This window comes from Lepidochelys olivacea, assembly GCF_965140295.1.
Source record: "Lepidochelys olivacea isolate rLepOli2 genome assembly, chromosome: 11".
Taxonomy (NCBI): Eukaryota; Metazoa; Chordata; order Testudines; family Cheloniidae; genus Lepidochelys; species Lepidochelys olivacea.
This window is the reverse complement of record NC_140421.1, coordinates 38,053,221-38,078,570: the sequence shown is the minus strand read 5'-3', so window position 1 is coordinate 38,078,570 and position 25,350 is coordinate 38,053,221. Positions and strand designations below refer to the sequence as shown.

At 40.7% G+C, this 25,350-nt stretch overlaps 1 protein-coding gene across 2 annotated transcripts in view; it reads right to left on the bottom strand.

Moving 5' to 3' along the window:
- Window positions 1-1,979: 1,979 nt before the first annotated feature.
- Window positions 1,980-25,350, bottom strand: part of B3GALT1 (beta-1,3-galactosyltransferase 1) — a 332,372-nt gene continuing 309,001 nt past the window's right edge. For both annotated transcript variants that reach the window (XM_084644139.1, XM_084644138.1), the window contains one exon: window positions 1,980-5,246. In XM_084644139.1, the coding sequence (XP_084500265.1) occupies window positions 4,036-5,016 (981 nt within the window). In that variant the 5' untranslated portion in view covers window positions 5,017-5,246 and the 3' untranslated portion in view covers window positions 1,980-4,035. The remainder of the gene's footprint in view (window positions 5,247-25,350) is intronic.

Here is a 25,350-nt window from a genome sequence, read left to right as displayed (position 1 = left end):
TTAGAGGGACAGTGTGTCCGTTTTAGGACCATACATATCCCTCCTTTCCAGATGTGGCTTGCATATTCTATTTTTTGAGCAATGAGAAAATACTAAATCCATATCATGGTAGTAAAGAGCTAGTGAAGTACATTATCAGAAAATTAATAAAAATAGAAAATTAGTTCATGTTTTATTTCACCTGACATAAAAAAGTCTCGTATATTCAAAAATTAGGGCACACATGCTTAAGGCTTTTGAAGCACTGACCAAACATAATGCCTAACCCAGCTGCATGCATAACAGAATGTTCCATTGCAAGCAGACTCTACACATATATACAGCTGAATACAGAAGAAAATGCCTTCAAAACATATGTACGAGTTCCAGGATGAATATTTACATTTCTGTCAAAAAACTATTTATTTATAAACACCAGGAAATAGTATTTTCAAGATGTACTTGCTAATTGTTAATACAATTTTTAGGCTGTCTGAGGCAGTTTGCTTATAAAGGAGGAGATTCAAGGCCCTCCAAGCTCAAGCCCTGCAATGATGGGAACAGGAGCTCTGTGACCCTCATGGGCTACAGAGGGATGGTCTCGCTGCTGAGTGTGAATGGCTGGAGGTAAGGTCTCAGGATTTATAAGTTTTTGGATCCAGGGCCCAATATCCCTGCACAATGTGCGGAGATACAGCAGAGGCTATTCCAGCTTATTGGTTGGAACAGTTACAGTAAGTGTCCATGGAGAGACTGCATTGCAGTCTGTGGTTTACCCATGAGCTGGGGTGAATTCCATCTTTCACCCTCCATTTAGTTACCTGCACATAGTTGGGCTTGTGTGTGAAAAGATGAAATTCACTCTGTGTGCGTGTATCAAATGCATATGTGCAAACAGCTGAACTTTGTTTTCTTAGAGTTCTGAGTTTAGCAGGAAGCAAGAACAGCTTTATCAAGGACTAGGTCAGCTGAGAAGGATATATCTTGATTTTTTTGTAGCAAATTCAATGTTCATAGCCGACATTTCTGGATTTTTTCTAAGGATACACATGCTACTGTAGTAAAAAATTAGCAGCAACTATTGGGCTAACTACTGTATAGCTTCACTTCTAACTCTGAAGTAAAGTTCCATACCTATTGTTTTCACTCACTGCACTATATAGTGTGGTTTAAAAGCCAAATCCTCCTCACCTGATTTATACAAGTAGTTCCATTGAAATCAGTAATACTGCTATGTGAATACGGTTAGCAGGATTTGTCACTAGAATGTAAGCTCCTTGGTGGAGGAGTGTTCGTATACTTGTTTATAAAGTGCTATGTACACCTATGGCATGATATTAACAACAGATAATATTAAAGGCAAAATTACTTCAGAGATTTCACTTAAACAATGAATCAGTTATTTTATACTGCTTCCCCATGGATATCCTGAATGATATATGGACTTACTATCCTTCTGTTTACACAACACTGGACACCAGTGTTGGCTGAATAATCTATAGCTATAACTTTTATGATGAATTTTGCCTCTTTCAGTTTGCAAACTGTGAACATGCAGCAATATTCTTGAATTCTTTTTGCTGAAATTATTTTCTGAATAATTAATTTCAGCAAATAATTCTTGGATTGGATTGTGAATATATTTGGCTGAAATTTTTCAGACAAAACTCTTCATGCAATGATGGCCTTTTTCAAAAATGATTTTCTTTCGTGAAAAAATGTCAGTTGTCAAATTTGTTTTTATGAAACATGCTGTGCCGCTTTAATTTTTTAAGAAAATATGTCAAATGTGTTGTCAAAATGGTTATAGAAATGTTCACTTTCTTAAAATAACTTTTCAGAACATGAAAATTTTAGATAACCATTTTGAAAAATGATAAATATTTTACAAAAAATGAGTAACAGTTTCATTCTGAGCACATCAAAACAAAAACAAGATCAACATTTTGAATTTTTTTACAAAATTATTTTTGGATTTTTTTGACCATCTCCAACTGTAAATATTTAATATTTGAAATTTTAGTTGTTTTGATTGGACATTTAGGTCACCTGGATGAATGAGGATATCTGTTAATATCAGATTTTGAGTGAGAATAGTCATGTTTACTAGGTGAAAATTCAATTTCCATGAATACTCTAGAATATTTGTTTAGATCTGTTTGTTCCAGTGAACATCCTGCAAGAATATTATCAGAAAGCACACTTGTGTGAAGGCAGTGAAAGCACATTTCTTTAATGATTCAAATAGAAAATATTTTTCAGTAATCTCCCTCCACTAGTATACATAAAGGTTGGAGAGATGTGCTTCTGACATCTATTGTCTTCTCATTATATGCACAGGCCTGAGACAGGAGTAGAGAAGAGCAAGCATGAGGAAGCAGGTTATACTGTAGAAAGAGGCCACGGAAGGAAAGGGAATCCTAAAGGGGAACGGCATTTGTACCTAGAGGGGAAAATTTAAATTAAGAAGACACATGTTATGTAGTCTGAAGACCAAATTCTGCCCTGGGATCTGTGTGTGCTCAGCTCCCAGGCCCTGATTCAGGAAAGCACTTAAGAATGTATTTAACATTTAAGAATGTTCTTGAGCCTCTCTGACTTCAATCCCATACTTAAAGTTAAGCGTGTGCTTAAGGGCTGTCCTGAGTTGAGATGCTTTCCTGAATTGGGCCTCAGTGACTTCTTGGATTAATAATGACTTCACTGGGAGCTCCACATGTGAAACAAAGACTAGAATTTGGCTTATGTACATGTTGGTTCTAAATATTCTTGATTTTGCTGTGAGGATCTATTCTCCCCTTGAGAGATCCACATAATTGCTATTATACTTTCCTTCTGTTGCCCAAAAGTATTTTTAGTGTGGTCCAAATTCTCCTCTGCTACACTGGTATAAATCTTGAGTAATTACATTTTCTGCAATGGGTGCACTGTGGTAAAAAGCAGAATTTAGCTCTAAGAAAGCAAAATGCTTTAAGTACAATATGATGTGTTTAATTTTAATGATATACTGAGTGATGTGGAGACGGTAAACGTGCTTCTAATCAGTAAGACAGTAGGAAAGGATTATTTTATTGATATTTTTCATTATTCAATAAAATTACATATTTGCTCTGGCAGACACTATAATTTATGAAAATTCTATTGGTGATAATACTGTCTATTCCAATAATACTGTACCACAATAGTATTGCTGTTAGTGCATATATATCTCTACACGTCCGAAGGAGATATGCTGCACTTGCTTTAAAAAGAAAATGTTGAAGTATATTAAGTACCTTTATCCCAAATACACATTTTATTTTATTTTTATTTTTTGTTGCAGACATTTTCTTTGTCTTGTATTTCACACACAAATTATATTTCATTGTAAGATTATATTAGATAGGCCTCTTTTAGTTAGGGGGAGTTATGTGGTTTTATTAAATAAATAACTTTCAGGCAGGTAGCGTTGTTTCTTAGACCTACACTATTTTCATTTTCAATGTTATATTCACACTTGTTTAAATTCTGCCTTTCTGCCAGCAATAAACTGCTTTTTAAACTGCACACACTGTATAGTAAAATGTACATGCCAATATAGGTGTATAAATCAGTGCAAAGATAGCACTCAAGCTGTAAATGCACACACTGAGTATATTTTTTTATATTTGTGTGTATATTTATGAATAGAACCCTAAAAAGAGACACTTATAGCTTGTGAGGATGAGATAAAGATGTTAACATGATTCTTCATTTTTTAGGGCCAGACTCTCACCTCAGATGCATGGGCATGAATTGTTATGCAGCTCTGGTTAACTACTACTGTTCTTATACATACAGGTGCAAGAGCTGATTTTTTTAAATGTTGTGATAGGGAGCAATGATTCTGAGATTTGACTCTGGCCCCTTTAAGTTTTGTAATGTCTTTATGAATAGAGTCTGAAGGGTGCAAACCAGGAGTCAAGAGAAGAATGCAAAAGCAGTTATTAAAACCCTCCTCAAAGTTAATTTGCCTATAAATTATCCGATTCCTTTCTGCCAAAATTAAAAAAAAAAGTATTTACATCTGTAAAAATCTTAACATCTGAGATGCTTCTTGCTTGACATGTCGTTCCAAATTCTGTGCATTTCTTCTGGAGTTATCTGATGCACTGTGATCACTCTGCGATATCTACACAAGCTATAGGCCATCTTCCAGTGATTGAAGCCACTGTTTTGGAAAGGGTGAATGCCAAGCTTCCGAAGACAGAGTCCCACATACACATCTTCAAGATGAAGAAGTCTGGTATGGAGGGAGGTTTTGTAAATCAGTTCTGCTACATCAGCTGAAAAAATGTAGCCAGTGCCTGAACAGAACGGTGGATAATTGCTATCAGGATACAAATCTCTGGGCATGTACCATTTACTGCGGACATCCCTTATTGGTCCTCCATTGATGACATAACCAGTAAAGTACCTTCTCCTTGGCTTGGTGTTGGGTTTGAGCAGTTTATAAATAAGGTTATCCATATTTACAAAAATATCACTGTCTGTCTTCATAACATACTTTGCTTTTGAACAAAATGTAGCCACCCACCTCATACCCATTAACGTTTTAAGAGTAAGGTTATGATAAGAGTCAATGAAGTCCTCCACAATAATGTCATGGAAAATTTGACTTTCTTGCTCTACCATCTGATTTAATACAGGATCTGCATTCTTCCCAAGAAGGAAGAGAGTGGCTATTTTAATGCCTTTAAAGTTGTTTTCATCTCCCCACGTCTCGCGAATCGCTTGTCTTGCATCAAATTCTTTGTGAGTCGTGCTGATCAAAATGACTAGGAAAGGGATGCTCTTCTCACACTTATTAGGCTCATTTATAAGGAAATCAAATGAATGTGGATTTATAGGTCGAGTTCTTATATTACCAAAGGAGACATTTTTCCTGGCTATTGATATGGTATTGAAGTGTCTGTGGCCAGTGTAGGAAGAAGTAGGACGAGTTATACTTAAATACCAAAGAGCACTTGCCCAACAAACTACTGTCAGAACATATAAACATGAGACCTTGGAAGCCATTGTTTCTGTAGCTCTTCTATTCAGTATAGTGAATAAATAGCCTTCTTACCATTAGCACCTCTGTGTCCCGCAAAGGCAGCATATTATTAACAAACCTTAAAGTTCGATATAGAAAAATAACTGTGTAATTGTTCATGGATCTCAGTTGGAGGATATTAACCCTGAAGATACTTTGTCTTTTCTTTCTTTGTATAGCAGCAGCTTCTATTTCTTGGAATTTTCATTTATTTCTGAAAAATATGAGAAAAAGATTTCCATTGCTGTGTCATATATTCTTGAGGACAATTATTATGATACAAGATTTATCATTCTCCTGAACTTTATTTCATGAAGTCCTTTGATACAACACACTATACTGGAATATATCCCTACTGGAAGAATGTGTTTATGATATATACAGGCTAATAATTCATCTTATATTACATCCAATTGAAAAAGCTGTTACTATATTTTAGGTCATCAGTAAAATTTAAAAGGGATGTAGCTGGGAATTCATTTCCTTCTTTTGGACTTCCACAATCTAGCATAATATTTTAAGATAAATTATAAAGCATTTTACGTTAAAATATAAGATAAAATGTAAATGAAATATTAAAATATAAATAATAAATTAATATTTGCTTAGTCTTCTTTAATAGGCACACAAATCTTGTAGAACAGAGTTAGTGGATATGAGTATGGATATGGATATCTACAAACCCAGTTTTAATACAAATTGTACTAATATGTGCCCTGGCAACCATTAAATTAAATTAAGCAGGTTTGGACTAGAATCCTGTTCCTAAGCACAATAACCATAATAGGGAAGAATATGCTGTCATAAAACAACCCATAATAAATTCACGTAAAGATCTGAATACAACTATAGTAGAGACAATGGTAGAAAGATGTGATTATAGCACTTTTCTAAACAAATAGTACAGTAGCTTTCTGCAGCATTGCTCTAGCTAACACTGTCTCATCTACAGTAAATATTGCCCCAGTGTGTGCTTATGGTGATTGTATTTTCAAAACAATAAACTAAGACACTATTGTGGTAAAATATTTTTGAAAGATTGCAAAATACTCATTCAAAAGTACACTTTTTTAAAAACACAAGTGCTGGTTTTGCTACTGTTTGTTACTGACTCAACAGACACGTGCATATTTATTGGAGGGGAGAACTTGTCCTGCAACATGGGCTATTCTACAATTGCAGGTGCATGTACACTACAGACACTACACACGTAGCTACATGCCACAGGGAGGCAGGCTGCGTCCATGCTTGACACTGCAATGTGTAGCTACATGCCACAGGGAAAGACTCCCGGCAGTGGAGATCTGCAGAAGCCTTTCCCTGCTGCTGCAGCCTTTCTTTGCCCTGTGTAGCTACACATAAGTGTAAACACAGCCTGCCTGCCTGTGGCGTGTAGCTACTTGTGAACTGTCTCCCCACTGCCGGAGCCTTTCACTGCAGTGGGAAAAAACTCAGGCAGTGAGGAGACAGTGGGACACTAAACTGAAGGAACAGCTTTTGCATGCAGAGAGCTGTGTTTGATATATACCTTAGGGCAGGGGTTCTCAACCTTTTTTTCTTTCTGAGGCCTCCTGCAACATGCTAGAACAACTCCAGGGCCCGGCAGGGGTCGGCAGTTGGGGTTGGGGAGCAAGGGCTGACAGGGCGCTGGCCAGCCCTGCATGGCAGGGTCCAGGGAGGGAGCACCACCTCCACCCCCTGACTCACCTCAGCAAGCCACCAAGGGCTCTGCTGGGCCAGAGCCATCCGGGCAGCTCTGACTGGCTGCATAAGCAGTCCAAGGGGGCTGGGAGCTGAGAAGCAGCCACAACCCCGGAGGGCACCAGCAGCAGACAGGGGAATTCCATGGCCACCCACTCCATGGCACCGCCAGCCAGAGGAGTAGCTGTCCCACACTGCCTGGCTCCGGCTCTCTGCCTAGGACCTGGCCAGAGGGCAGGGCCTGAGGGGGGCTGGGGAAGAGGAGGAGCGTGAGGGGTGGACCTGCCCCATTCTGGATAAGGCACTGCAGTTTGGGGGGCAACACCCTTGTGCTCCCTCAAATTTGCCCATGGGCTCAAGGTTTCTGCCCGCATCATGGTTTCAGCCCCACTCCGCTCCTGGCAGCAGTGTGGGGGAGCTCAGGGTTTCAGGCGTGCGCGTTCTCGGCTGCAGCTGGCAGAGGGAAGGGCAGAGCTAAGGGCTTCAGCCCTGTGCTGCTCCCGGCTTCAGACCCATGGGGTTGGGGGGCACGCCGGGGCTTGGGGCTGAAGCTCTGTACTGCTCCACGCTTCAGCCCCATGGGGGTGGGTGCCAGGGCTCAGGGCTTCAGCAGCAGGGCCCCACTGACCCCTTGAAAGGGCTCGCGGACCCCGGTTGAGAACCGCTGGCCTAGGGCTCAGGCTTGTAGGGCACACTATACTACTCTGCTCAGCTAAGCAGTGCTTCATCGTCTACACTGCTATTTAAGCTCTTCCTAACTGGATGTGCAGTGACTGTACTCTATACAACATCATAAATGTAGATGTAGCCTCAGTGTTCTGAATGAATGTATCACAGAACACTGAATATGTGCTGTTAACATTCATTTTGAGCAAAAGAACAGCTTTAATAGTCAGGACCGGCTCTCGGCACCAGCAAAGCAAGCACGCGTTTGGGGCGGCACAATTCCAGGGGTGGCAAATTCCAGGGGTGGCAAATTTTTTGCTTGGGCAGCAAAAAACCTAGAGCTCATAGTGTCTGTGCTCATTTTGGGTGCCCAGAAAGAAGGTTCCAGTAAAACTGGTCTCATGTACTACTGAATTCAAAATTTTGCCCTCTGATGCACAGGTGCAGTTGTGTTTTGAAGTAAACTGAGGCTGTGTGCATATTAGTTATGTGGCAAATCCCCCCCGCTGGACTTTCCTAAAGGAAGCCAATCGATACAGCAAAAATAAAGAGGAAAAATGTCACTCTAACCCTATCTCCAGATTACCAGGAAATTTCTTTTAACCAGGAAGTGGAAACAAAGGCTGTATTGCCATGCCCTACAGCATTATTACCACAGACTAAACATGGGTAAATGAAAGGTTAACAGAAGCCTGAGAGAACAATTAGCCCACCTGCTTACACCTGGAAGCTGTGTGAGACTCAATTTCTTATCAAACCCAGCTGGGGAGGAGGTAAAGGAAGGAGCTCAGAGCAGGAGGAGACACCTAGGAGAAGAGGGGCCCAGAAATAGGGACAAGGCCTCTGGGAGGTAGCCCTTTGGGTTGGTGGTCTGGAAGAGGAACAAGGAGCTGGGGAGAACTTGAGAGACTGAAAGCACAAGCCCGGGGGGGGCGGTGGCATGGAGGAGCAGTGGCCTACGTTGCTTGTTTTATTTGGAGGGTGGGGAGTTGAGTTCTGCTGAGAGATGCTGGGTAGAAGCCCAGAAATCCCTGACTCTGGGAAGAGTGGGATTGAAGAGGAGTCCAGGAGGGCTGGAAGATTTCAAATTGATGACTAGTACTGTGAAGGACACAGTTTATTTGGGACACTGATACACCAGAAGGGGTGAGGCTGTACATAACTTGGCTCTAGGGCTGAGTCACTAAAGAACCAGTCCACCAAGGACCCCAATCGTCACTGGAAGGAGGGGACTGAAGGGACGGTCCTGTAATGCTCCATCCAGTAGTGAACGGGTATGCTGATTGGTGAGTTCTCTCTTCTACACAGATGTTTTTTATAATCCAAGATCATTTATTTGCTCAAATTATGGAGTTAAGGAAGGAGTGGCAGGCTCAAATTGAATTTACTTTAAGCCCAACTTCTAGTATTTTAGTATTAGAATTTGCCTTTTCCATTACTGATATCTTGTTTTTCATACTAAAACTTTTGTACTGTGCAAGGGAAATAAAAATGGTAACATACTGAGAAAACATTAACAGTGTTATTGTACTGGCTAGAGTATAATGTATCACTGGAGATGCCATCCCTCTTCGCAAGTGGTCAGCCTGTATGTTCAAGCCTGTTCCAAAGCCCATTGATTTTAATGGGCTTTAGAGCACACGGGCGAACATTCTGAGTAGTCACATTGTGCAGCATAGCAGCAATCCTGACTCCATGAGGAGCTATGGATTTGTCACAGTATTCAGAGTCTTCCCTTTGTAATCAATAAGCTAAGTATACAGGAGCAATCCTTTTAAAATATGGCCTCTGTGCATATGAAGCTATGCACCACAGGCATTTGGGCATGCAATTTTTTTTGAGCACCACCACAGGTGAACGCAGTTAGAATTTACATGCATGAATCCCACAACGGCATTAGTGAGACTTAGCCCCTCCACTCTCATTAGTTTGTTAAATTCAATAGAATTGTGGGAGCCTGAACAAAACTGAAAAAATAAATCCCTAATCCAGCAAGATTTCTCAGAACTTTTAACCAGATCTGGCTGAATTGGGATCAATAGGCAACAACTATATTTTATTTATTTATTTATTTTTAAAAAGAAGCTTGTATTAACTGCCATTTTGAGACCAACATACAATTCAAATTAGGATACATGATACTGTGTTGTGATATGAAGATTTTATAAGTATGAGTATGGGATGCCATGAGTGAGCTATATAGTTCAGTGTAGCTCAGGTGTGCAATCATGATATATAAAATATTTATATTGCACCATACCAGCCGGTATTCTGCATATGTTACATAAAGTGGTTTAGGAAATTTTATAGTAGACTGGGTTATGACTTTCCTTACCCTTCTCTAATAAAGACAGGCACGTTAGTTACCACAAGTAGCTGTACAGATTTCTGAGGGAGAAGAAAATTAACTAATACATTTTAGAAACTGTAAAATTGCAAAAAAATCTATTTTTCAATCAATTATATTTTGATTTTAAGGTCTCGTGATCTAGCACGGCTAGAAACAAGAAATGTCTCATACCAGTAGGAAGAGAGGTCCCTAGCTTTCTAGTTGAGGTAAAATTTTCATTAGATATCAGATCTTAAAGCCATCGCTCATCCAAGAATGATTATTTCCCATCCTGGCCCTTCGGCTCATGTAACTCAAAATGAAATTCCACAGTTTTCTGGTACACAGTATTTTTAAATAAAAAATAGTTGTGACCCAAGGACCTCTGAGGCAAATGGGCAGAGGGCACAGGGAATGCATCGGCTTTCATAGGGATCCCTGGGGTCAGATAATTGCAAAATAGTTCACCAATGGGTGAGGTCTCCACCGAGAGCCAGAAACCCACTGGTCGTCATAATCATTGCCAAATGTATGTGCAGTAATATGTTAGGAGTTATGTATCTATACTGAAAATTACGTTCTTAAGATCTGGGAGTAAGGCAGGTCACCAGGAGGTGACACTGCTGGGAGACATTCCTTTCAGGCCGGAGGTAGCAGATGCCTCACACTGTATGCTGATTTGCATAATGAATAAGGGTGGAACAAAGGACTGTAAAATCTACAAGAGAGGAAATTTGCCAGAAGAAATAAACAGCATGGAGATGTGGTGTTTATGAATAAAGACCAAGTATTGTTCTGGTGTATCTTGGGGTGCAGGTGAATGCACACAGTCCTTCACCTAGGAGATAAGCTGACGGTGTGCTTATCTCATAAAAAGAGTCTGGCTGTAAAGCACTGCAAGGATTTTGGGTGAGCAATACTCTACAAGACAGGAGAGTATCTTGTTAATTAAATCTAGGCTTTAGAAAGCATGTTGTTGTTTTATATATAACCATTTGTTTCCAATACTTGCTACTATTTAAATCTCTGGGCTTTGTTAAATAAATTTAGATATGTTTATAGTGAAAACAAGTTTAAGTGCTGTGGGTTGAGCAGAGCAGTGATCTGAGGTGGAAGCAGTAGGCTGGGGTGTATTGGAAGTGGCAGATCTGTGAATACTGAAGTGTCCAGTGGAACAGGAGCTGGACACACCAATAGCAGAGTCCTCCGAGCATCCTCCTGGAGTGTGCCTATTGCTAATGTGTATAGTGACATCAGGGCCTGCAAGGCCTAGAGGGGACAACTTGTACTGCCCATGGCCAGTGGAGATGGAGAGCTGACCCTCAACAGGCACAGACAAAGCTTCTGATGCTAAGAGCAGGTGATAGTGAGGTGCCTTCCAACTCTGGGTACCCCAAAGGAGTGTCACAATGACTGTTTGAAAGCTGTTCCTAGGTTTGGAATATTAAACATAGCCCAGGTAGTGAGCTTTATGTGCAGAACTCAGGTGAGGTGTTAAATTGTATTTATCATGTACCTTTGGTCATATGGTTCTATGGGTTGACCTGATTTAGCAATAGCTCCCAGAGATGACCATCCCCATCGTGTATGTGTGTAGGTAGCATGTAGCATGTGCGTGTATGTACTTTAAAAGCTTTATTGGTTTCCTTTGCAAACATAGATTTTCTTAGTTTTATGATGACCATAGTAAAAACAAAACCCCAAAACATACAGCAATGACTTATTTAGTCACCCAGTAACTTCAGAAGCTCCCTGGGTGTTCCTAGTCTGTTAGAAAAGAAAATAGGACGATTGTTGAGAACTGAGAGAGTGAACGATTGAAATGACATCCCACAAATTGCAACAGGGTGTGGAAGAGTATTTAAGATTTAATATCTGATTACAAACAGGGATTTTAATTTTTTTAAAGGATGTGTGTTAATACAGCATTTTTATTAATAACAGGGTATCTAATATCTAAATGGGATGTAGAATATAGAATTGGAAGCAAGTAATGAATTGGCTATCAAAATCAAGAGTGTGGCAGGTCAAGTTTCATATCAAGAATATTAGCACTGCATGGACAACAAATATTAAAGCTTTGTTCAGAATACTAGATCTTGAATTTTTTTCTTACAGAAAGTTTTTAAAATGCCCACTTTATGTATTAGCTTTAAGTTACCAGAATCTCATTATTAAAGATCTCCATTATCCATTCAGGATCTGATGGCATTTTAAGCTAATAGGTTTTTTAGATAACCTTTCTGATTTGAGGGTAAACCCACAGAGTCCTGCATATAACAGATAATTGGTATAAGGTAGCTATATTCATAGTACAGTAGGCTTGGGCAAATATAGTTCTTTTATTGTAGCACCACAACCAAACACACAGTGTTCCAGGTTTTCTGTTTGTTACCTTTTTTTGTATTGAGCATTTGACAAGATATGTCAATATGCTCTACTTAGCACTTTCAGAGTGATTGCAATGATGGAGTCTTAAATGATGGTGCCTCAGTATACACAAATACTTACAGGCTCTTTGCAAGCTTTTAGAAGCAGGACACGTGCTTTCCCTTGACAAGACAGAACATAAGCATAGTGTCCCATGAAACAGTTAATCACATGTAGCATTGTCAGTTCAGATGCTTATAGTAGTATTTTATTAACTTTTTAGTTTTGTATCTTGAATATGTAGTCTTAAATACAATATGAAAACTTCTTAAAAATATATTTCTAAAATGGCTAATTGTACCAAGCTATTCATGTCGCGATCAGTCATGTGCTGTCAATATTTTCACAAGGGAGCTCACATACACAAACTGCTTCCTTTGTCCTGTCCTCACAGAGGGGAGGAATGAGGGACTAAGAAATCTATTCAACTGTGTTCCAATTTAAATGTCCCTCCTCCTCCAAGGAGGGAAGGCAACAGCACTAGGCAAACAAGTTTATATTGAGGGCATCTGCTGTAAAAGTTCATATTTTGTACTTAAAAAAAGTGTGGAGTATATACTTAGTACCAAAGTGCATTCAACCTTTTGTATTTTTAAATGGCAGGATGTGTATGAGTTGGGGGATGGGGAGACAGAGAAAAGGGATAGACCCCCATGTAGGGAGAGTCTTAATAAAACAAAACATGCTTTCCAAAGGTAAACAATTAAAGTATTTTTCTGTGCCCCAGGGATTATCAAATTTTCGCAGGATAATTTTAGCACTATTCAGAGCAGGGGAGAACATCCTGAGTGGTGGAATTCTAGGGCCCCCTTTAACACATCAATCGAAGGGTCACGTAAGGATGTCACTTTTTTTTTTTTTTGATGGCTAATGGACAAAAGATCATGTCACTTACTTCCAGTAATGCTCTCCTTGCACTGTAATTCCATTGCACGGTAGTATGAAGCTGGTGTCACAATAATATATGGATTTATTGGGCAGGGGAACATTGTTCCATCAGAGAAAATAAGCCAGTAATTGAGAATGTCAAAGGTTGCCAAGTATTTACATTAAATATGGCCCTGATTGAGCAAGGTACGTAGCTTTGGCATTAGTAGGTCTAATTGTGTGCTTAATATTAGGCATGTAATTAAGTTGCTTGCATGATCATTGATGGTAGCCAAAGTCCTTTGTAACGAGCTGCAGACTGGACCTAGATTCAGCAGCAGTGACAACCCCTCTGGAGCACCCTTGCATTCTTGAGGCATTTCAAGTACATTTAAAAAGGTTTTTATGACTCTGCCTCCAAAGATGAAAATGAGTAATCAATCATCACAGTATTCTTTGGTTATGATGTTGATATTCATCCAACTAAAGAGCGAGACAATGTTGTGTGACTTCTTTGACCGATTTAGGACAAACTGAGGTTCATTGAGAATATTTTCATGAGCTGTCTGCACAACATAATGTATTTGATAAATAATTAAAACATTTTGAGAATTTTGCCAACTGTTCCTAGACAATTCTCAAGCAGATAGAAAAAGTGAAATTCTGCAGATGTTGTTCATTTGTTGTAATATCTGTCAGTTTTTCAGAGTGCATCTCAATCTTCTCTGGATTAAGCCTAAATCCAATGTTTCCCTCGATTCTAGATGAATTCTTGCAATGGGATAACTGGAAACAGCAGTGTCTGCACCGGGTATGATAGGCACCCCCAACTCTGTAAGCCTGGCATAAGCCTGTAAACCTCTCATCTCACTCTTCTCCCTCCCCCCCCCCCAGGGCTTTACACGGAGGTTGAATAGGAGTGGTGACAGCACTGAGCCCTGTGAAACACCCCAGATCAGAGCCCTAGGGGAGGTGCAGCTGCTCATCATGATAACTCCATGCTCTGTTAGAGAGCAGCAAGCCCAGCTGAGTGAAGACAGCCCCATGCAAATCTACCAAGACTGTACACCTGAAGGAAAAGGGAATAATACTACTAATGATTATAATAGACCCTAATCAGCTTTCCCTAAAGAGAAGTTTTTGCAAGAGTCTTCTCTGATCATAACTTTCATTTCTATACAGACAAGACATGAAGTTTCTCAAGTAAAAGTTTCTCATCTTGTTGAGAAGATAATTATTCAGCACATTAAAAATTCAGCTACAAAGAATTCCAGGAAAACTATTATGTTTCTGGTACTATACTTGTATAGTAATTTCCAGAAGAAATTCTGGACAGATGGTATAGGTGATTTTACAGGAGATTGCAAGCTATTCTCCTACAGCTTTATTTGAAGGTTTATTGAACATTCCAAACATTTTTGTAGTCCAACATCTATTTCACTCAGGGAGTACAACTGAAACAGTCAGTTCTACATCAGGCTTTCTTTTTCTAGACCATATATGGAATAGAATTATTAAACTGTATAAAAGCCAAAGTCTGGGGTGGGGGAAGTACATGTCTGGTCAATTTAGGACCAGAGTTTCAAAACATTTAGTGATTATTTTTTTAGGTGCCTCAATTTTTGGTTGATTAATCTGAGACACCTTACTAGAGGACTTCCCCACCTGAAACTTTTTATAACTGCAACTGAACATAAAATATTTTTCTGCTGTCATTTTTTTAAGTGTAATATTTTTGGATAAAAAAATCTGCTTATGTATATTTTTCCTTTATTTTCTACTTTAGTATAAATTTGTGCAGCCTTCAGCTCTGCTTTGCATAGTCCGTCAATGGCCCCAAGCGGGTCTAGAGACGCTCTGGCCGAGCTTCCTTCCCCATGCCGTGCTCCTGGAGAAGAGAGGCATAGGAGCCGCTACGCTGAGGCTGGTCAAACTGTGGGTGCTTAACCAGAAAAATTTAGCGACCTAGTAATTTCAAAGGTCTAGCATTAACGAGGACTGGTTCCCATCCAGGTCCAGTTTTATCAAAATCCCATAAAATGTTGGCCTGGGGTGCGTACAGATAAGTAGTTCTGGTTTGGGCACATTTCTATTTGAAGGTGGTTTATTCTGGGCCTGGGTCTGGTCTCGCTGGAGTTAACTGGAGCTTTATCGTTGGCTTCAGTAGTGGCAAAATCAGATCTTTTATGCAAATATACTTAGCACTAACTAAAAGTAGAGGAATGAAGTGAAGAAAATAAACATTATATGAGTAGAATAATTTCTTAGCAAAATGCTTTTTCAAAGTTTCCCAGGAGATGTCAAGTGTCAAATCCATGCACTTTTTCCTCCTGAATGCTTTTTAGAAACAATTTAAAAAAATACTCTTGACTTCATGTTGTGATAGGTCATTTGTGCTTACATCAATCATGTCCTCTTACAGCAGTAATGTGTAAATTGCATCTTGGCTGGGTTATCAACTGATGCAAATAACACAGTTTGCCTTGGGTTACCATAGCCACAGCCATTATTTTTTATAGGTATGGTACTGTATTCTACTGTGAAATTTCACAGCAAGGTTCCTTGCCTCATGTCCCCGCCAAATTGGTTACAACACTGTGTGTCTAATGAAAAGTTTAGGACTAAAAAAGGACCCTTCATGATTTCTCAAATTGTTTTTCAGGAGGAAAATCTTTACTGGCTCTTTAAGTTATGTGGGTAATTAAAAATTTTTTTCTTAACCTATTGACTCCAGTAGTAAATAATCTTCAATTAATAGTATTTCAAAGCATTCACTAGTCCTATCTTAATCTTGCTAAGACCTCTCCACTCCCCGTTTCATTTTCTTAGGATTTATAGAGATGTCCATGATGTGGCAACATGGAGTGTGACTGTAAGAACAGATGACAGTCGCCCTCATTATATAGAGGCCTGTCCTGACAATACTGCCATTCTCAATTAATCTGTGTCAGGAAAAAGGGCTAACAATAATGTGCAGACCAGAACAACTGAAATCATATCCAGTTCAGCAAATGCAAGTAATGAATCTGCTTCCCATAACTCACAAGCTATCAGGAGGAGCACATTGAAGCAAAACTACAAACCACTAAAACTTGGGGATTTACTGGGTAAAGTTGAAAAAGAGTTTCAAACTTCACCCTTTATGGTATCCATCACAATACTTCAGGTATTTTTATTGCCTAACTTTATTAATTGGGGTCACTATTATGGGGAAAGATTTAATTCTTGGCGTGGCATATAACATGTTATACCCTGGCATCAGTCAGACCCATAAAAAACCAGTACGTCAGTAATTGCCTATCTTCTCTTATGTAAATAATAATTGCTCCTTTGTTATAAAAACAATTGCGTAATCACATACCTGTTTACTGTGTCTATTTATTTATTTATATATATACACACACTAAATCTACTTGTTTATCGATATTAAATGCAAAAAACCTGTTACGCAAGGTTAAGGACCACAATCTTCTAATTCTGAAATGTTGCAAATAATGCAGAGGTTGCATTTAACTTTATTGGCTTTTCTTTTTTTCTTAAGAGAAAAAAAAATCCACAGCTGGCAAACTGCTTACTCTGGATCTATTCAACTTGTGGAGCCTACAAGGGCCTTCCACGTAACTATTTGACTGGTAGACTTCAGAAATTCCACCAGCAGTCGTACATTCCACAGAAGTTGTGTGACAAACATCTGTATCTCTGAGGGAACATCTTGTCCCCTAGCTCAAAGCGTTTAGTAAGTAACCAAGTGGCACTGGGCCTATTCATGAGGGCTGGGGAAAGATTCCTCTCCCTTATGCTATGGAGTGGCAGCAGAACCTCCCCAGAGTTGCTGCTGCAACCTCAATGTTGTAACAGCCCCCAGGGTTGTGGCACTTTTCTTCCATGGAGTGGCTGCTGTACAGCAACTCCAAGCATCAAAAAAACCACGAGTGGTTTAAAATCATGAGACTTTTTAAAAATACATTGGATGTTTTTTTATTTGCCTTTGGGTTTTTGAGCCTTTAAGGTTCAATGATTGCAAGCTTTTTTCCATAACCATGAAAACTAGACACTTTTACGAATGAAAGCAGAGATTATGATTTAATCACTTGGCTCCAGCAGCTGGGGCTTTCAGAAAACTACTAAATTTCATGAGCCTTGGGGGCGGGGGGGGGGTTAGAGCTGGCAACACTGTGGCTAGCAGCAGATGAAACACTCCCTCTCTTCTTTCCACATTATTAGGGCTGCTCAGAGGTTTTTGTGGGCCTGGGGCAAAATCTGGAACTGAGGGTTCCCCATACTTCCAAAAAATTACCACGGAGGGGAGGCACTGGGTTGGAGGGAGCTTAGAGAGCGAGCCTGCATAGCATTCAGGCAGTGGCTCAGCTCCCCACTCTGGGGGTTGTGACCTGTTGCATGGAGTCGCAGCGTCACTCAGGTTTGGACTAGCTTCTCCTTCATCACTGGAACAAACATGAGAGGCACTACATGCTAGGTCAGAACACCACTTGGTTTGGGTGTCTTCTGAAATTTGGGGGCCTGAGTCAAACAGACCCTTTTGCTCCCCCATCTGGGTGGCCCTGCCCATTATTCCCCTCCAAACTCCCAGAAACACCCTGCCTAGTGGGAGACATAGCTGTGAAGTATAAAGGGGGGGGGCACCCAGAATCATGCAGTGTCTGTGCAGGAACTGGTTGTGTGAGGTTTGTCTCTGTTTGAAGTAGGGGCAGTTTTAAAAACAATTAAAGAAATGGTTTGCAAATAAATTATTCCTCACGGTGGACTGTTTGCGGTTTCTAAATCCCACCTATGACCTAGTGGTGGTATGTGAAAAGCAAGTTGTTGCTGTAAAAATTACATCTCTTTATTACAGAAGTCTAATCTTAAAAAAAAAAAAAAAAAAAAAAAAAAAAGAGAGTAAAGAGACAATTATTTTAATCAATTCCAACCTAGAAAATCTGGGGACTTCTTTCAATCAGATAATGTGCCCTCAAATAAGTGAGATTTTAGTCTCTCTCACACAGGCACCTCTCTTTGCAATTGACTGCACTACTGAGGCTCCCCAGTTTAAAGGAACTCTCCAGAAATGTGTTTCCTGATAGCTGGCCCTTTAAATATGGCTGAGAGAAATAGAGGCAGCTCTAAAATAGCCAGTTGGTGGCTGCCTACACAGCTGGCTGCATCTCCCTCCTTTCTAGCTTGCAAATATCCCAGTACGCTTTCCCTTGTTCTTCTCATAGTTGAGATAATTCAGTTTGCTGTGCTGTTATCCTGCCAAAAGAACAAGTGTCCAGAATTATTTTAGAGGGATGGGGGGTGCGATTCTCTTATTTGTGGAGTGGAGCTGGCCTCCCTGGTGACCTGAATCACTCCCCGGCTCCTCTTATATGTGAGGAGTCACATAACAATAACAAGGAGCAGATCTTCAGCTGGTATAAATTGTGATATCTTCACTGAAGTAAATGGAGCTCTACTGCCATTTGACTTAAATGGAGTTGGGGCAATTTACTCTGAGGATCTTCTCTACTGCCCCTATGGCTGAAAGTGCTTTATAATTACTCAAGTTAAAAAGACTGCAAATATGTTACCCTGCCATAACTCAAAAATGGCTGCTACTCTTTTGCTTGGACTTAAAAAAACAAAACATACTTTTGCTGGACATCAAACATGAAAAATTTCAACCCAAAAGATGAACATGTCAGAGAGCTGTGAGCATGTAAAACAGGGGTGGGCAAACTATGGCCTGTGGGCTGGATCTGGCCCCTCAGGGCTTTGGATCGGGCCCACGGGATTGCCACTGCCATGGCGCCCCAAGGCTAAGACAGGCTCCCTGCCTGCCCTGGCCCCGTGCTGCTCCCAGAAGTAGCCGGTACCATGTCCTGGGGGGAAGGGAGGGGAGGGTGGAGGGTTCTGTGCACTGCTCTTGCCTGCAAGCACTGCCCCCCACAACTCCCATTGGCTGGGAACAGGGAACTACGGCCAATGGGAGCTTTGGGGGAGGTACCCGCAGGTGAGGGCAACGTGCGGAGCCCTCTGCCCCCTGCAGGGTGTGGTGCCAGCCGCTTCCGGGAGTGGTGCGGGGCCAGGGCAGGCAGGGAGCCTGCCTTAGCCCCACTGCATGCCACTGCTACCTCGGAGCTGCTCCAGGTAAGTGGTGCTGGTCTGGAGCCCACACACTGAACCCGTCCTGCACCCCACGTCCCGACCCCCTGCCCTGAGCCCCCTTGTACTCCTCTCCTGTGCTTGAGCCCCAGCCCTACATTCATGGCCCTGAATGCAATTTCCCCACTCAGATGTGGCCTGCGGGTCAAAAAGTTTTCCCACCCCAATGTAAAAGAATGTTGTCACAATGGAAACTGTTCTGCAAGCTTAAAGATTAAACTTACTACCCGAGAAACAACAAACAGCAGGAGAGTGGGGTGGGAGGAGGTATTGTTTCATGGTCTCTGTGTACATAATGTCTTCTGCAGTTTCCACAGTATGCATCCGATGAAGTGAGCTGTAGCTCACGAAAGCTTATGCTCAGATAAATTGGTTAGTCTCTAAGGTGCCACAAGTACTCCTTTTCTTTTTGCGAATACAGACTAAGACGGCTGTTACTCTGAAACCAAACATGTATATGGGACTGTTTAAAACGGACTCTTATGTGAACTTAATTCTTAGAGAATCGGGATGTTTCGTGCCAGTCCCAGACTCTCTGAGCCAGTGAGTATAACAGAATCTCACAGAAAGGCCAGCTAGTCTGCTAGTATCAGTGGTGTATATAGACTTTGCAATTGAAGGCACGTATGTGATAAATTACATATGCATATTCACAATCCATGTAGTCACATCAGGGCCCAAAAAGTTTCAGCAGAGCTTCAAAAATACATGCACAGTAATGTAGGCACATCTACTTGCACATGCAACGCCACTTTTGCATATACAAACCAGATAATTGAATGCATATGTTGATTTGCATTTGTGTATTCGGATACTCAATAAATGGTCAAATACGTGCCTTGGTGCATCCAAATGAGTAATTTAGGCCTCCCAATGCCCATATATTAAATAAATTAAAAAATGCAGCAAACTGCGCCAGGATAAGCCACTGCTAGATTTCTTTTAAGGTGATTCTTGTAAGTCCAAAAGTGTGATATACTCATCAACTTACATTTGGTACCTCCATAGCTGCACAGCCTATAGACCAGTCTCCCTAAAATCACTGTTTGTAGTCTCAAATGAACAAAATAGACTCTTGTATCCTTAGCTGATTATGAAAATGTTAGAGAATCAGAATTGCAACATTGTCCATCCCCTTCCCCAAAATCTAGGATCTGTTAATTTCTCTGGCCAGTGTTTCTCACTCTTTGCTTTGCTGGGTACAAAGCTGTGAAGTTTTATTTTATTTAAGACAACTGAATATCTACTAATCAGTAGGAAGCTTATTCATTTCTTCCTCCCAAAGATTGATGTAGTTTCCTACTTTTTTCTTTTTCATTCTATGGTTAGTTCAGGGATTAACTGGGTCCCTCTGAAAGTTTTTGCAGACAAAAATAGTGTGAGCATTCTCAAACTATATACCCTCATAAAGCATAGCTGATAATCTCTTGAAGCTAATAAAGCTGCTGGCAAAAAGGTATTCTGGTAAACAGTGAGATCAGACGTCTTACTCCACCTCATTTTTATTCACTGTGTCATTAGAGACACTCCTCAATATAGACTTTGTTTTCACTGAGGAGCATCAGTTCAAAATCCTGAGGAACAGTACAAGTGGTCAGGAGTGCCAGTCCAGATGTCTTAATCTTTGTCTCTTAAGTCTGCCCAATTAGGAACACTGCTATAGCTGGCGCCTAGAAAAATAACCAATTGAACTCTTTTCTCTTTTTTTTTGGTCTCTCCCTATACCTAACATGGAGAGAATGGAACTTTGTCCTCATTAGGCTGCTAGCACATTTTACTTGCAGTCTTTTTTTTTTTTTTTTTTTTTCCAAATGTGGTGGCTATAGAAGCGTGACCAATGCAATTCTCCTTCTCAGTACAATTGTCGAATGTAGGGCTGCCCTACCTGTAATCTCATGGTCCCTCGTGAGCTGATATAGGTGTAAATGTAGACTCATTGTCTTTGCTTTGCACATGTTTGACAAATCCTGCAGTAACATTGTATAACTATGGACTAACATAGGTGCAGACAAGTACAGTATAAATGTGGATAGAATAAGACAACCTAATTTAACTTGCATCTTACTTCTACCCTATTTATGGGGCACATCTTTACATTGCTATGGCAGGGAGCGTTGTGCAGCATCTGCTCCCCTGCACTGTCCAGGGCGCTTTTTTTTTTGTCATTCCTGAAAGTACTGCTTCCATGAGCCACACTTAGCAATGATGAAATACAACATGGTTGCCTGCACTGTTTCAAAGGTAGGTCACGTATACAAAATCCTTCTCTTTCCACCCTCACCTTTTTCTGGAAGGGGTTGTTCAGGCTGAACCGTTGTTTAGCCCATGTGTGAGATAATGCCATGCCTGAGCTGACTTCAGAGTCAGGGTCAGCTCCGCACACCCAGCTATTTAGCACTTTATATAGTTCTTTTCTATTGTATTAAATGGCATATATGGTTTGGTTTGTCTCTGTGCCCAAGGGGAATTAATACCATGCCTTAGTTCACCCTTGGCTTATCCATATTCATGTGTTCAGAGTTAGTCCTTCAGAGAGAGGAGTGCTAACGTACACTGATGTAACAGATGAAAATTGAATTTTTACTAATTCTTCAGTAATGCTCTCCATCTGTGGATCTCCAAGAGCTTTACAAACATGAGTTCACTGAACGTCTGCATATCCCTATGAAGTAGGTAATGCAGTCATAACATCTGCCAAGCAACACTGGTGTATAAATAACATGAACCTAGACCTTCTCAGGAGGAAAGGGTTTGGCTCATGGAGTCCGTGGGAACAACAGGAGTTCCCTTGCACATGTTTAAACTCTGTAGAGTTCTCCCTCAATATCCTATAGCTTTCTCCCTCTTTGGGAGGTCTCCTTTCAGCATTATTGAAGTCTGAGAGATCTCTTGAACAAAAAAGCTTTTAAAACCCCCAACTCTCTGCTGTAATCTGACTCCATTCCTTTTCCAGCTACTCTGCTATCAAAAGCAGCATGAGGCAGAAGCAACACAAAATTCAGCAAAGCAGCTAGCAGACCAACTGGTGAGGTGGATCACAGAGGCCACAAGAAAAACACAGCTTTGCTGGGTGACTGTATTTACATGAGGAAATTCACAAGACTTGACCATCAGCATTCCACTCAGTGCTTTTCACACACTGGAGAGGAAAATGTGCTCCAAATTACTCCCCTCATGAAAAACCATCAGGAAACATGAGGATTGTTGCAAATATTGGTAGTGCTTTGCACTGCTATTCAGGAGAATGGAGTTAAATTCCTGCCCCTCTCATTCATGGCAGGGTTGAGTGCTACAGAGGCAGTGAATGCAGCTTCTGGGGGAGTGGTAGGGAGGGACTGCACCACTCTGGCTGAATAATGAATGGCAGCGAATCCTGTTCAGCGTGGAATTCCACTGAAGTCAATTGCAAAATCCCCACCGATTTAAGTGGAGCCAGATTTCACCCATAATATCTGATAGGCGCAGGGAATGGGAGAACAGCTCTGTGTGTGTGTGTGTGTGTGTGTGTGTGCACAATTTTATGTTGCTATCTAAAAGCCTTTCTCGCTATCCATGGAATAAAATGTAATACTTTTGAGAAGGAAAGCAGATGATGGTAGTGGACTCTCTCTTGACTGCATGGTAACAGCATCCTTAGGAGCTGCCCTAAGCATCCCACAGTTTAAAAGAGTTTTAATTTTTCCTTTAGTGCCTGTACTTCCTCTTTGTAAGAGAAGCCACCTGTCTCTATCTAAACAAATTAATTTCCCTGTCTATGAGCTCAGTGCACATGTACTTTATCAAGATGTTGATGTCTGCCAGTGGCTTTACTTCTAAATTGTGATCTTGGACAGACACATTGCAGGGGCAAAAGAAGCCAGGAAGAAAAGTGGTTGAGTTCATTTTCACTTTTCTTGAATAGAAGAGGGATCAGTTCCAGAGCCTGGCACTGAGTCTCACTTATGTGCCAATTGCAAGTCATCTTTCTATATAAGGTATTAATTCACTTCCTGCAAAGACATGCACATGTTGAAGGAAGGAATTCCATAACCCTTCCAACTCCCATCCCTTCCTATTTCCCCCTTCCCCACCCCCCATACATTTATCCACTCAGAAAGCAATCCCACTGGGGAGGACATCCATATAATTTCTTAGCCCTCATCCCCTTTCCCCCACAGAAAGCATCGCATCATCTTATATAAACTACCCTTCCAGAGAGTCGCATCTTTCTAGTGTGTGGAACATCCCACTTTCTGCTTATGGAAGTGAAGTCTGTGTAGCTGCTTTGATTCCCACCTCCCTCTATTTAAAGACCTTGCTATTTTACGTAATTTTATAAATTTTGTCTTTCAGCTGTGGCAGATAAATTTGTTTGTAAAGCGTTATGTTAATATGATGATAGAGTAAGATCATGATTCTTAACTAAAAATAGTATTTCACTTTGAGTACTCCCATTGATTTCAAGTAAGGCACTACTCAGTGTGGTGGAAGATAGCAAAACCGTGTTTTGTTTTCAAAGAGATGTTCTCTGAAGGTGGTGTATTTGTATAACATGCATGCCACTATTACTAATCTAATTTAGTGGCAACTTTTTCAGAAGTATGTGACCATGAAAAAGCACAACTTCAGTTTCATGTGCATTGAATTTCCTGAGGACTGTAGAATTGTAGCCATGTTAGCTTTTCCAGATTCCATGGTCATAGACTCATACTTTGAATATCCAGTATTTGAACACAGAACAAAATCATGCCATGTGGTGCTCGGATGCACTGGGTAGAACACTGGAGGGGAAGAGTGTGGTGGTTTCACCCCTAGATCACCTAGCAAAGTGGGTTTCCTGCCATTCAAGGAAAAGGGACCTAAGAGAGTGGGAGTGGAGTAGGGTGATCAGATGTCCTGATATTTGGGGCTTTTTCTTATATAAGCTCCTATTACTCCCTCACTCCCATCCTGATTTTTCACACTTGCTGTCTGATCACCCTAGAGTGGAGTAAGTCACTAGCCCTGTGACTGTTGCCATTCATATGCTGGTTAGAAGAAACATAGGGAATTTCGGTAGGTGACAGCTAACAGATCTGCCATTAGATCAAGATGAAGAGTTCTATGTTTTGCAGCCTCTGGAACAAATTCTTAGCTCCGTAGATGTGTGAGGTTGCAACCTCAGTCCCATTAAAGGTGATTTGATTCCCCCATGTATCCCTTAACAAAATCCTCATACTTTTTAATATGTAGGGATAAGTTCAAGTGTCTACTGGAATATTTTGGAAATTAAGTCTCTTTGAGATTCAAAAAAACTTTTAAATGATTCTCTGTTCTCCATATTTCACTGTGTCTAATGCATCTTTGTATCCTTCCATCTGCTGAAATCACTTTGGAACTTAAAATCTGACCCCTTGGTAGGTTTTAATATTAACTTGGTTCTTGTAAGAGGCAGTTTTCAAGGGCATGAATAGTAAAATGTTTGAGGAACTGCTACTATTTGAAAACTAGGAATGATTTTCTGTTAAAGCAGCTGATTGAGGAATAAAAAGCAATAGTGTCATGGACTGGTATATTTATCGTAAACTTTTGAACCTATGAAGGCTACTTTTCAAAAGTGAAAGGCAACTTCAGGCTCTGGAAGACTGGCCGAAGAAGGATGTGCACGTGTATATTTTCCAGATGGGGTAACTTGGGAATTGTGTGTTTGTAGCTTACCAGAGGTTACATAATATTGTGGTGAAGCTGAGAACAGAACCCTGGGCTCTCACAGTATGTCTACACTGTGTCTTGGAGTGTGCTTCCCAGTGCAGATAGCCAGACATGCACTAGCTCTGCTCCAGCTAGTGTGTTTAAAAATGGCTGTGTAGCCTGGACTAGCTCAGGCAGCAGTTTGAACTAGCTGCCCAAGTTGCCACCCATGCTACCCCCGCAGCTGCACTGCTATTTTAGCACGCTGACATGAGCAGAGCTAGTGCATGTCTGTCCATCAACACTGGGAAGCCCACTCCGAGCTGCAGTGTAGACATACTGTTAGGTAGCAGACCAATAGCCTTCAGATTACATTTCTTCCAGTTATTTTGCTTGTAGAAAGCCAGCATCTCTATTACAGAGACGGTGTTCATTAACTCACGGTGAAACAGACAAAATGTTAACTTACTATCTTCAGTTCATTACCACTGGTGATACTAAAAGCCATTTTATTGTGGCCTGTTTATAATAG